This window comes from Oncorhynchus gorbuscha, linkage group LG10 (genome assembly GCF_021184085.1).
Source record: "Oncorhynchus gorbuscha isolate QuinsamMale2020 ecotype Even-year linkage group LG10, OgorEven_v1.0, whole genome shotgun sequence".
NCBI classification, from domain to species: Eukaryota; Metazoa; Chordata; class Actinopteri; order Salmoniformes; family Salmonidae; genus Oncorhynchus; species Oncorhynchus gorbuscha.
This window is the reverse complement of record NC_060182.1, coordinates 53,834,069-53,847,287: the sequence shown is the minus strand read 5'-3', so window position 1 is coordinate 53,847,287 and position 13,219 is coordinate 53,834,069. Positions and strand designations below refer to the sequence as shown.

The 13,219-nt window shown below is 44.6% G+C and overlaps 1 protein-coding gene across 1 annotated transcript in view; it reads left to right on the top strand.

Moving 5' to 3' along the window:
• LOC124046245 (leukocyte tyrosine kinase receptor-like) overlaps nucleotides 1-13,219 on the top strand; it is a 359,722-nt gene that overhangs the window by 224,888 nt on the left and 121,615 nt on the right. The window contains exon 3 of the mRNA XM_046366398.1: nucleotides 3,404-3,535. Coding sequence (XP_046222354.1) covers nucleotides 3,404-3,535 — 132 coding nt within the window. The remainder of the gene's footprint in view (nucleotides 1-3,403; nucleotides 3,536-13,219) is intronic.

Below are 13,219 nucleotides of genomic sequence, written 5' to 3'. Positions count from 1 at the left end.
GCCCTGTCGGATCCTTGTATATTGTTCACCGTGCTGTGTCTTTGTATCGCCCTGTCGTGTCGTGTTTCCCTCAGATGCTGCGTGGTGAGCAGGTGTCTGAGTCTGCTACGGTCAAGTGCCTTCCCGAGGCAACCTGCAGTTTATTATCGAGTCTCCAGTCAGTTCTCGTGATTACAAGTGAAATTGTTTTTATGCTTTATTTACCGCTCCGATTTGTCTAGGAGTATTGCTATTTCCTTAAACTGGATTAAAGACTCTGTTTTCGCCAAGTCGCTTTTGGGTCCTCATTCACCTGCATAACACTCATTAATATTAATAAAAAGCAAAGCCATAGAAACTATTTCCACAATACTGTGACTGTTGACGCATTAACAATTTGTTAATAGCATCTGCAAACAGGAGAGACATCTGTCGACATACTTCTACAGAGTTGCATATATTTGTCACTCAGGGACAATCTGCCTGACTGATACTCCTCAACAATAAATGGCAGCATGTGTGTTGAGTAGAATGCGTTCAACCTCAGGACAGCCTCTGCACAGAACTGTGCATGATAGGGAGCAGGAACGACAACTTGCTGGGACGGGGTCCAGGTGAGCACCTTACTTTCTTCCAGTCCTGTGCAAAACATACCAATTTGCACCTGCATGTTGTAGCCACATGGTTGCAGTTGGGATGTACCCTACACCACCTTCACAGGGAGGGAAGCTAAAGTCATTCCACTACTATCACTTGTGCTCCCTTTCCGGCATCTAGGTCACCTCCCTGATTACCTTCCTTATATGTGTCACTCCCTTTGGTTCCTATTTTTTTGTGTCGGTGGAATGATGTCGGGTCCGGGAGTAGCAATAGGCTTCCATGCCTCAGCCAGATCGCCAGGCTCCCCTGCCTCCGCTGGCTCGTCAAGCTCTCATGCCTCAGCCGGCTCGTCAGGCTCTCATGCCTCAGCCGGCTCGTCAGGCTCTCATGCCTCAGCCAGCTCGTCAGGCTCCCCTGCCTCAGCTGGCTCGTCGGGAATTCATGCCCTCCCCAGATCGCTAGGCTCTCCTGCTTCCACCAGCTCGTCAGGTTCCCCTGCCTCAGCCCCCTGTCAGATTCACGCGTCTCAGCCGGCGACAGGTTCTCATGCATCAGCAGGGGTGACCGGTGCTCTCCTAGTCCCCGGGATTGTCCCCTGGGTTGGCGTCCTGTGGCTGGAGCCGAAAGCGCCGGGAAGGGGGTACCGTCCGGTATGCTCTCTCTCCGGCGCTATAGGTCACCATGCTCCTGTGTCTCAGCTGGATTGACAGGTTTCCTTCACCTCTGCAGAGGTGACCAGTCCAACTCCTGGTCCCCGGGATCGTCTTTTGGTCAGCGTCCTGCAGCTGGAGCTGTGAGTCGTGGAGGGGGTACTGTCACGTGTGCTACCTCTCCGGCCTCTAGGTCACCAGGCTGCTTGTTGTTTCGTGCACCTGCATATCATCACTCTCCTGAACTCCATCACCTCCCTGATTCCTTCCTTGTATATGTCACTCCTTTTGGTTCCTTCCCCAGGCGTTATTGTTTCAGTTTTGTCACCTTCTGACCTTTATTTCCATTGTTTTTGTATTTATTTAGTATGGTCAGGGCGTGAGTTGGGGTTGGCAGTCTATGTTTGTTTTTCTATGATATGGGGATTTGTATGTTTCGGCCTAGTATGATTCTCAATCAGAGGCAGGTGTCATTAGTTGTCTCTGATTGAGAATCATACTTAGGTAGCCTGGGTTTCACTGTTTGTTGGTGGGTGATTGTCTATGTTGATTGCTTTTGTCATCACAGTTCTCATTTAGCTTCACGGTCGTTATTTGTTTATTGTTTTGTATAGTGTGTTTCAGTGTTCAGTGTTTTCTTAATTAAATTTCATCATGAACACATACCACGCCGCATTTTGATCCTCCAATCCTTCTCGCCTCTCCTCTAAAGATGAAGAGGAGGAAGCCCGTGACAAGTTTCATGTCTGTGCGTTGTTCGTGTTTCGTTTATTGATTAAAACACTCACAGGTACTGAATAATAGTAAAGCCCCCTTTACTGGCTCAAATAGCCGACCAATCAGCCTGTTACCAACACTTAGTAAACCTCTGGAAAAAATTGTGTTTTAGCAGATAGAATGTTATTTCACAGTAAACAAATTGACAAAAGAATTTCAGCATGCTTGGGAAGGACACTCAACAAGCAGAGCACTTACACAAATAACTGATGATTGGCTGAGAGAAATTGATGATAAAATGATTGTGGGGGCTGTCTTGTTAGACTTCAGTGCAGCTTTTGACATTATTGATCATAGTCTCCTAATGGAAAAACGTATTTGTTATGGCTTTACACCCCCTGCTATAATGTGGATAAAGACTTACTTGGAAGACTGTTCAAGGGGGCCGAATACTTTCGCAAGGCACTGTATGTACCTTGTCAGCTCAGGGATTTGAGCTTGCAACCTTTTGGTTGCTAGTCCAACACTGTAACCACTAGGCTACCCTCCTGCCCCAGCTACCATGATAGGCACTCATACCAATCCATGCCTCAATTGTCTCGAGGCTTTAAAATCCTTCTTTATCACACCTCCTCCCTTTCATCTACACTGATTGAAGTGGATTTAAGAAGTGACATCAATAAGGGTTCATAGCTTTCACCTGGATACATCTGGTCAGTATATGTCATTAAAAGAGTATGTTCCTAATGTTTTTTACACTCAGTGTATGTGATCTGACGGTGGCAGCAGTACCGCAAGACTAACCTCCAGCACTCATTGCTCTGTGTTTCTATCTATCTCTATGATTTTTCCAGATCCCTCCCCGTTCCACAACAACATGGGATCATATTGTAATGAAACAGCAGGGATCAGGTCTCGAACCCTCGACCTTCGAGCCGTGACGCAAAAGCATGCTCGTGCAGCAGAGTCGATTTCCGCGCTGAAAACCCCAGGGTCATTACACAATTCCCTCCAAAGAGTGCGTCGTCGCACTAGCTTGCGACTCTACGTCTTACAGGAACGCGCTTACCGGCCAAGCACACGCACTGTCGTGGATGCAGGGTCCGATCACTTCTGACACCATGGTATTGAAACAGGCAGGGAGCAGGTCTCAAACCCTCGACCTTCTTGCCCGAGGTCCGGCGCGCTATCGACTGTGCCGCAAAAGCATGCTCGTGCGACAGAGTCGATTTCCGCGCTTATAAACCCAGGGTCGTTACAATATCATATGTGAAAGTACATGTGTGTGTATATCTATGCAAACTACACTTTTCTGTTGTAAATAGTACATGGTAGCAGTTTTGTTTACGGTGTCCATTTCATGACACCCTCAAGCCTCAACCATGTCATTGTGATGATGATTAATTTCTCTCTGTTGACAGATGTGTTTCTGTCTCGCTCTCTTTGCTTCTCTCCAGATCCCTCCCCTTTCCACAACATCCCCCTCCAGGGCCAGTACCATTGTCACCATGGCCCGGGGGTCCCTCTGGGACAGTTGTGTGACTTCACGATGGACTGCCCACTCGGCGACGACGAAGGGGACATGTGCAGTGAGTACAGCTGATCTATTCTGAACAAAAATATAAACATTCAAGAATTTCAACATTTTTACTGAGTTACAATTCATACAAGGAAATAAGACATTATAAATAAATAAATTAGGCCCTAATCTATTGATTACACAAGACTGGGCAGGGGTGCAGCCATTGGTGGGCTGCACCCCACCCACTGGGGAGCCAGGCCCAGCCAATCAGAATTTTATTTTTGCAACAAAAAGGCAAAAAGACAATGGAGGCAACTTCAGGTTGAGGAATGAACATTCAATTCTCTGGCAACAGCTCTGGTGGACCTTCCTGCAGTCATTATGCCAACTTTATGCTCCCTCAAAACTTGAGACATATGTGACATTGTGTTGTGTGACAAAACTGCACATTTTAAAGTGTGCTTTTATTGTCCCCATTACAAGGTGCACCTGTGTAATGATCATGCTGTTTAATCAGCATCTTGATATGCCACACTTGTCAGTTGGATGGATTATCTTGGCAAAGGAGAAATGTTCACTGACAGTGATGTAAACAAATTTGTGCACAAAATTTGAGAGAACATAGCTTTTTGTCCGTATTTCTGAGAATTTTTATTTCAGCTCATGTAACATGGCACCAACACTTTACATGTTGTGTTTATATTTTTACTCAGTGTACTTCACCATTGGACTGGGTCTGTTGTGGGTAATGGAGGTTGAAGTCTGTTTGTGTGGGTGTCGCGTGCGCCGAGTATCCTCTCAACCTTGGTAAAGCGGCAAAATAGATCAACCATGGTGAGAGCTCCTTTAATGAAGCTGTTGTGCCCAGACTGCCTGCCATTACACAGCTATGGCTATGTACCAAATGGCAGTTTTTTCACTATATAGTGCACTATTTCTGACCTCAGCCCTATACAGTGACATTTGGGACGTAGCCCACAACTACGGCTGCCTGAACTTACTCGACAGAGGCACTGCAGAGCGCAGTCAGAGCATAAATGTTTCCCACTTCGACACCATACATCGCTAGCATTTCTCACCCTTAAAATGTTTCCACGGTTCTTATTTTTAATTTACGGGAAAACATTTGTTTTCTCAAAGGAACAGTTTTATGCCAATGTTGGATTTGCTGGACGTCTCTGGCTGGCTGGACGTCTGTGTGCAGGGCCATCATGCCCATTGAAATGCACAGGCCACAGTTCTATTAAATTGTACAATATAGAAGATAATGCTTCTTTAAGTCATGATTAATTAAAATAAGTTTAATTTGGCCATCAATGCACCCTCAAAATAATTAGGTACAAGATGTTCGTGTATGTGTGTGTTTGTGTGATGTGTGGGGAGAACAAGTATTTGATACACTGCCGATTTTGCAGGTTTTCCTACTTACAAAGCACGTAGAGGTCTGTAATCATTATCATAGGTACACTTCAACTGTGAGAGATGGAATCTAAAACAAAAATCCAGAAAATCACATTGTATGATTTTTAAGTAAATTAATTTGCATTGTATTGCATGACATAGGTATTTCATACATCAGAAAAGCAGGACTTAATTTGTGGTACAGAAACCTTGACCAGGTTTTCACACACTGCTGCAGGGGATTTTGGCCCACTCCTCCATACAGACCTTCTCCAGATCCTTCAGGTTTCGGGGCTGTCACTGGGCAATACGGTCTTTCAGCTCCCTCCAAAGATTTTCTATTGGGTTCAGGTCTGGAGACTGGCTAGGCCACTCCAGGACCTTGAGATGCTTCTTACGGAGCCACTCCTTAGTTGCCCTGGCTGTGTGTTTCGGGTCGTTGTCATGCTGGAAGACACAGCCACAACCCATCTTCAATGCTCTTACTGAGGAAGGGAGGTTGTTGGCCAAGATCTCACGATACATGGCCCCATCCATCCTCCCCTCAATATGGCGCACTCTTTCTGTCCCCTTTGCAGAAAAGCATCCCCAAAGAATGATATTTCCACCTCCATGTTCACGGTTGGGATGGTATTTTTGGGGTTGTACTCATCCTTCTACTTCCTCTAAACACGACGAGTGGAGTTTAGACCACATGACCTTCTCCAATTCCTCCTCTGGATCATCCAGATGGTTATTAGCAACCTTCAACGGGGCTGGACAATGCAAATTAATTACTTAAAGATCATACAATGTGATTTTCTGGATTTTTGTTTTAGATTCCATCTCTCACAGTTGAAGTGTACCTATGATAAAAATTACAGACCTCTACATGCTTTGTAAGTAGGAAACACTGCAGATTTTGCAGGTTATCAAATACTTGTTCTCCCCACTGTATGTGCATGTGTGCGTGAGTGAGTGTGTGCGTGCGCATGTGTGCAGTTCAATATGCATGTACAGTACCAGTCAAAAGTTTGGACACTCCTACTCATTCAAGGTTTTTTCTTTATTTTTGCTTTTTTCTACATTGTTGAATAATAGTGAAGACATCAAAACGATGAAAAAACACATATGGAATCATGTAGTAACCAAATAAGGAGGGGCCTTCACGTGTACCATCTGTGGCCGAAGAGGTCACACTGCTGGTCGGTGCCGGGTTGGTTCCTATAGGGGTCGAGGGAGCAGGCAGGGAACTCTGGTGTCACCCCGGGTGAGCCTGCACCACTCTCATCCAGAGCCCTTTGTTGTATACCTATTTGTGCATGTTTACTTTCCTGAATTTTCCCCGCATTCCCAGCATAAGGTGCTCGTCAATTCAGGCGCAGCTGGGAATTTTATCGAAAGAGCATTTGCCCATAGTTTAGGGATCCCTGTTGTTCCAGTGGTAAGGCCTTTCCCAGTTCACGCTCTGGACAATCGACCATTAGGGTCCGGGTTGATTAGGGAGGCTACCATTCCTCTGGGCATGGTGACGCAGGGGGGTCATGAGGAGAGAATCAGTCTCTTCTTTATTGACTCTCATGTGCTTCCCGTGGTACTAGGCCTTCCCTGGTTAGCTTGTCATGACCCCACCATATCATGGCAACAGAGGGCTCTCACGGGGTGGTTGTGAGAGTGCTGAGGGAGGTGTTTAGGGGTTTCCGTTGGTGCTACTACGGTGGAAAGTCCAGACCAGGTCTCCACCGTGCGCATTCCACCCCAACTACGGGGGGATTGTGCGGTAAATCTCCTGGTAGACGCCGCAATTACCAAGAGTCACATGTATCCCCTGTCACAGGGGGAGATGGCGGCTATGGTAACATATGTTTCCGAATCCCTGCGTCGGGGGTACATTCAGTCCTCCACTTCACCCGCCTACTCAAGTTTCTTTTTTGTGAAGAAGGAGGGAGGTCTGCGCCCGTGTATTGACTACAGAGGCCTAAATCAGATCACTGTGAGGTACAGTTACCCGCTACCTCTTGTCACCATTGCGATTAAGTCAATTCACGGGGGGCGCGCTTCTTCACCAAACTTGGTCTCAGGAGTGCTTACAACATGCAGTGTAGTGTATCTGTAGTGTATCTGGGAGGGAGACGAGTGGAAGACGGCGTTCAGTACAACCTCGGGGCATTATGATTACCTCGTCATGCCGTACGGGTTGATGAATGCTCCATCAGTCTTCCAAGAGATTTTCAGGGACCTGCACGGGCAGGGTGTAGTGGTGTATATGACATTCTGATATACTCCGCTACACTCGTCGAGCATGTGTCCCTGGTGCGCAGGGTGCTTGGTCGACTGTTGGAGCATGACCTGTACGTCAAGGCTGAGAAATGTCTGTTCTTCCAACAGTCCGTCTCCTTCCTAGGGTACCGCATTTCCACCTCGGGGGTGGAGATGACTCCCACCACGGTAAAGGAGGTGCAGCAGTTTCTAGGGTTTGCCAATTACTATCGGAGGTTTATCCAGGGTTTTGGTTAGGTAGCGGCTCCCATTACCTCACTCCTGAAAGGGGGACCGGTACATTTGCAGTGGTCGGCTGAGGCTAACAGGGCTTTTGGTCACCTAAAGGCTCTGTTTACCTCTGCTCCCGTGCTGGCCCATCCGGATCCCTCTTTGGCGTTCATAGTGGAGGTGGACACGTCCGAGGCTGGGATAGGAGCTGTGCTCTCTCAGCGCTCGGGTACGCCACCGAAGCTCCGTCCCTATGCCTTCTTCTTGAGGAAGTTTAGCCCGGCGAGCAAAACTATGACTTGTGGGACCGGGAGCTGTTGGCTGTCATCAAGGCACTTAAGGTGTGGAGACATTTGCTTGAGGGGGCTAAATACCCTTTTCTCATCTGGACTGACCACCGTAATCTGGAGTACATCTGGGCAGCGAGGAGACTGATCCCTACCCAGGCAAGGTGGGCCATGTTTTTCACCTGTTTTGTTTTGAAACTTTCTTACAGACCGGGTTCCCATAACATGAAGGCAGACGCACTGTCCCGGCTGTATGACACAGTGGAGCGGCCCATGGATCCTGCCCCCATACTCCCGGCCTCCTGCCTGGTGTCACCGGTAGTGTGGGAGCTGGACGCGGACACTGAGCAGGCGTTACCCTTCAATGCTGCGGGATTTCCACCATCTCCGTCCGGACCACCCTCCGAGTCGTCCCCGGGGCCAAGTGTCGGTGCGCTGCTGGGGCCGCGCGTCAAGTGGATGGGGGGTGGGGGGTTTGGGGTACTGTCACGACTTCCGCCGAAGTCTGTTCCTCTCTTTGTCCGGCAGCACTCGGTGGTCGACGTCACTGGTTTTCTAGCCATTGCCAATCCACGTTTAATTTTTCCATTTTCTTGTCTTGTTTTCCTACACACCTGGTTTCAATTACCTCATTATTAGAGGAAAATGAGGAAAACGAATATGTAAACGGGACAAGACGGGACAAGACAAAAACACGTCCGACTGCTACTCCTTCTTGGAGAGAATGCATTCATGCTTTGGGGCATGAATGCATTCATGCTTTGGATTTGTTTGGGGCAAATCCAACACATACTCTCAGTACTACTCTTCATATTTTCAAGCATAGTGGTGGCTGCATCATGTCGGGAGTTTTTCAGGACAAGAAAGAAATGGAGCTAAGCAGAGGCAAAGTCCTCAAGGAAGACCTGGTTCAGTGTGCTTTCCACCAGACACCGGGAGATGAATTCAACTTTCAGCACGATAATAACCTAAAACACAAGGCCAAATTTACACTGGAGTTGCTTACCAAGAAGACAGTGAGAATGTACCTATGGCTAAACTTGAAAATGGTTGTCTAGCAATGATCAACAACCAATTTGACAGAGCTTGAAGAATTTTGAAAATAATAATGAACAAATATTGTACAATCCAGGTGTGCAAAGGAGTATGAATACTCTCTGAAGGCACTGTATATAATTGCATGTGTGTCGCTGTACATATCTCTGTAAACACATTTGAAATGAATTCCAGGAAAAACATACAGAATGTTAATTTACCTTAAATTAATCTACATTCATGCACATGTATGTGAAGCTGACCAGAAATAACATTAGCATGCCTATGATGGCCACTTCCCTGTGAACCGTGGGGGCTAGCGAAATAAGAGGCTAACGTGAGGGTTCAAATCCCAGGCCTGATGGCTTTTTCCCTGCTAATGATCCTAGTACCATCAAGCTATCAATGCCAATTAGACTAGCACACTAACCCAGGGGCATAGTGTACATTTGAAATGTGGCGTGTGCTGGAGATGCCCCAGAGAGACCGACCGTTGCATGACAGTTGAATGAATCACTACTTAAAACATGAAATGCATGGAGATCGGTAGGCGTGGCGGCCAGAGGTTACACAGCTTGGGATTCACTGGAATTGTTGATACCGTTGCCTTTGTACAGTGAGTGACTTGAGAGGTGTGCATAACAAATTATTTGGAAGCTCGTTACCCATCCGAAGCTTCCTCTTTGTGGCAACTTCACTGTTGTATCTCATCTTCAAATAGTGCCAGTCAACCCTGTCAATTATGGAGTAGTTATTTGTCAGTGGTTACGATATCACAAGTTACATCATTGATCTCATTTAGTGGATTGACTCTATTTGACATGAGAAGTGGAAAGTACTGTACATTACTCTACTTCTCATGCCATAAACAATGGATCTATTAGTCACCTGCCCTTTTCCACTCAAATTATGTCCTGAGGATTGCAACGTGATGGTAAGCACAAAGTCTATTTGTGTTGGGAACTAGAGCTCGCTCTCCCATGGCTTGCTCTCTCCATCCCTCCCACCTCTCCATCTCTCCCCCTCTGTCCCTTCTCTCTCTCCCTCCTATTTCTCTCTTTCTGATCCCTCTCTCTTCCTCAGTCACTTGCAGTTGTGCCCTGCATTTGTGTCCATCTACCAGGGACTCCAGAGTCCCAAAACACACCATGTTACCCTTCGGGCGTAACCTATTCCGTATGATCAATTCATCATTTATCTATTTAATTTCAATCAAGAGGAATTTATGGCATTGACATTGAAGATGGAGGGTGGATTCATTTTTACACATCAACCCGTTAGAGGATCAAAGAATATGCTGGTCGATGTGTTTACAGTCATAGGTCATAATTTCCACCCTCCCTTTCTCGCTCTGCCTCGCCTCTGCAGATGAGTCCCGACAGTTGAGCAGAGGCTTCACTGATCATCAATCGGTGGAAGACAGAGATATAATTGCATTTGTGGCCACAAATGCTGATTTGGTTCTGTGTGTTTGTGTGTGTGTCTGCATGCATGTGTGTGTGTGTTTGTGTGTGCATGAACGTATGTTCCCTTCCCTGTGGGTATCTTTGTGTCTACTTAATTGTGTCACCCAGTGTCAATTAGTGTAGAGATAACAAGTTACAGAAGAAACTATTTCAGTTATGGGAACAAACTGCAGGAGTGGTACAGGCCCTTAAAGTGCTAGAGCTGGCAACATGCATCCTTGCCGAGATGACTTGGTAGAGTCAATGTGAAACAGGACAAATTGTCCTACTAGAAGCCCTGGGCAACTATCTTCCCCCTATGAAGTTGCTTTTAGGCAGCTATATATCAGTGGCGGTCGGTGCCAGTTAACATCTTGGTGATAGGGGGCAGTATTTTCACGTCCGGATGAAATGCATGCCCAAATTCAACTGCCTGCTACTCATCCCCAGAAGATAAGATATGCATATTATTATTTTCTTCCTGTATTGAACACAGATCATCCCGTCTTCAATGTATCGATTATTTACGTTAACCTCTGCGCACCGAACCCGTTAACGGGATTAAATTCGACAACATACGGTGATCGCTACATAAATAGTCATATTAAACATTCATGAAAATACAAGTGTCTCACATGTTTCGAAAGCCTATAATCTTGCTAATCCAACTGTGTTGTCAAATTTAAAATAGGATTTACTGCGAAAGAATACGATGCGATTATTTGAGGATAGAGCCCCATTAAAAAAACAACTATTTCAACCAGCACAGGCCTAACAAAATCACAAACTGCAATAACATAAATCGTTTACCTTTGACGATCTTCCTCTGTTTGCAATCCAAATGCTCATTGTTACAAAATGAATGGTCTTTTTGTTTGATAAAATCCATTTTTACAGCCTAACACAAAACATTTTGTGAACCTCTTCTGTTGTGAATTCCGTCTCATTCCATTTTCGACGACACATTCGATTTAAATACACACACGAAACGTGACTTTTCCAGTCATGTTTGGTTACATTGTAATCAACTGGTTTGTTTGTAACATTTCGCGGGACATATTGACTGAAAGAAACCGATTTGAAGACAACAAGTAATGACATCATTGCGCAACAATGATATGACCGCTGTTTCGTTGATTGACTGTATTTTAACCCAATGATCACTGATCGTCTTGAAATCTAGCTGGGTAGATAACCAATGAGCTGAGGTAAACGGCAATATGCAATGTTTATGTGTTGGAAGATCAACCCATGTCGTAAACTCCGGCATAAAGAGGGTCATTCGCTATTGAAGTTTCATACCGGAAGGAGAAACACATAGCGTTGTTTTGGTAAAGCGTGTCTTCAGCTGTTTATATATATATCAATCAGTATGGCGACTAAGTCAGGGAAAGCTAAATCTAAGTCTAGATATACAGATGTACACACAATTTTTGAAGAAATTGATCAGGAAAATGAGACAGAGATTGTTGGAGGATGATTCATTTAGAGATCCCCAAATGGAGGAATATTTTTTGAACGGAGAGGACATCGTTTTGGACTGGTAAGTTTTTCTCATGCCAATGCCGTTGTTTGAAATGAATAATATTAAATATTATTTGTGAAATGAAATAACCTATTTGAGGCTGTTGAGGGGAGGGCAGGCCCACAATGGCCAAAGTGAAATGGAGACAGTAGATACAGCTGGTATGTTGTAATATAATAAAGACAGTATATCTAGCTGGTCTGTCATAATATAATAGAGACAGTAGATCTAGCTGAAATGTCGTAATATAAAAGAGACAGTAGATCTAGCTGGTCTGTCATAATATAAATGAGACAGTAGATCTAGCAGGTCTATAATAATATATTCAACCTTATGTTCCCTGTACTCTATATATATAGTTTCACATATGGGCCCAGTATCAACAGGTATAATAAACACACATATATATATATATATATATATATATATATATATATATATATATATATATATATATATATATATATATATATATATATATATATATATATTATATTGGGCTCATATGTGAAACTATTCTAACTGAACATTTTCTTTCACAGTGACACTAACTCCGAATGGGAGCCCCCAGTGCCAAGCTATCCATGCCCCACTGAAGCTGGTTCATCCAGCTCCTGCCACAAGTCGTGTTAATCTGCCCAAATGTATTTCTGCAGGCATGGATGCGCTATGGCACCTGGCATCAGCAGCATACTATTGTGTAGAGGACTGAGGGTCTTCCAAATATTGAAAGTGTTATTTTGTAAATGTGTCTATTTTTTCATGTTTTTTCTCCATTTTGGGGGACGTCTGTTAGAATACCATTTTGGTATTTTGTATATAGTTATTCCATTTAAAATGTATAACTTGACCAATTTGGCCACTTGGGTACATTTGGGATACTTGTGTGGGACACCTTGGTGATTTCATGATAAATGTCATGTAGCACACTCATTTTGGAAGTTATCATTCTGAAACTTTGCACAAGTTCTGTTGCTCTCTTATGCTTTTCACTGAAATTGTCCCCATCATCCTATCTGAATGTTTGTTTTATCTTGTTCATTTTAAAAATGATGATACAACAATGTATTATCTAAACCAGATCTATTGTTTTATATTCTCCTACATTCACTTCACATTTACACAAACTTCAGAGTGTTTTCTTTCAAATGGTACCAAGAATATGCATATCCTTGGTTCTGTGCCTGAGCTCCAGGCAGTTAGATTTGGGTATGTCTTCAGGCGGAGATTGAAAAAAGTAGGGGGTAGCTCTAAGAGGATTTATTAACCTCTCTGGGATATGTGGCGTCCCACCTGGCCAAAAGCCCCGGAAAATGCAGAGTGCCAAATACAAATAAATTACTACTTTAAATCAAACTTTCATTAAATCACACATTCAAGATAGCAAATTAAAGCTACACATGTTGTGAATCCAGCCATCATGTCAGATTTCAAAAAGGCTTTTCGGCGAAAGCAAACGATGCTATTACCTGAGGATAGCAGCTCAGTAAACAAAGAGAGAAACCATATTTCAACCCTGCAGGCGCTACACAAAACGCAGAAATAAAAATATAATTCATGCCTTACCTTTGACGAGCTTCTTTTGTTGG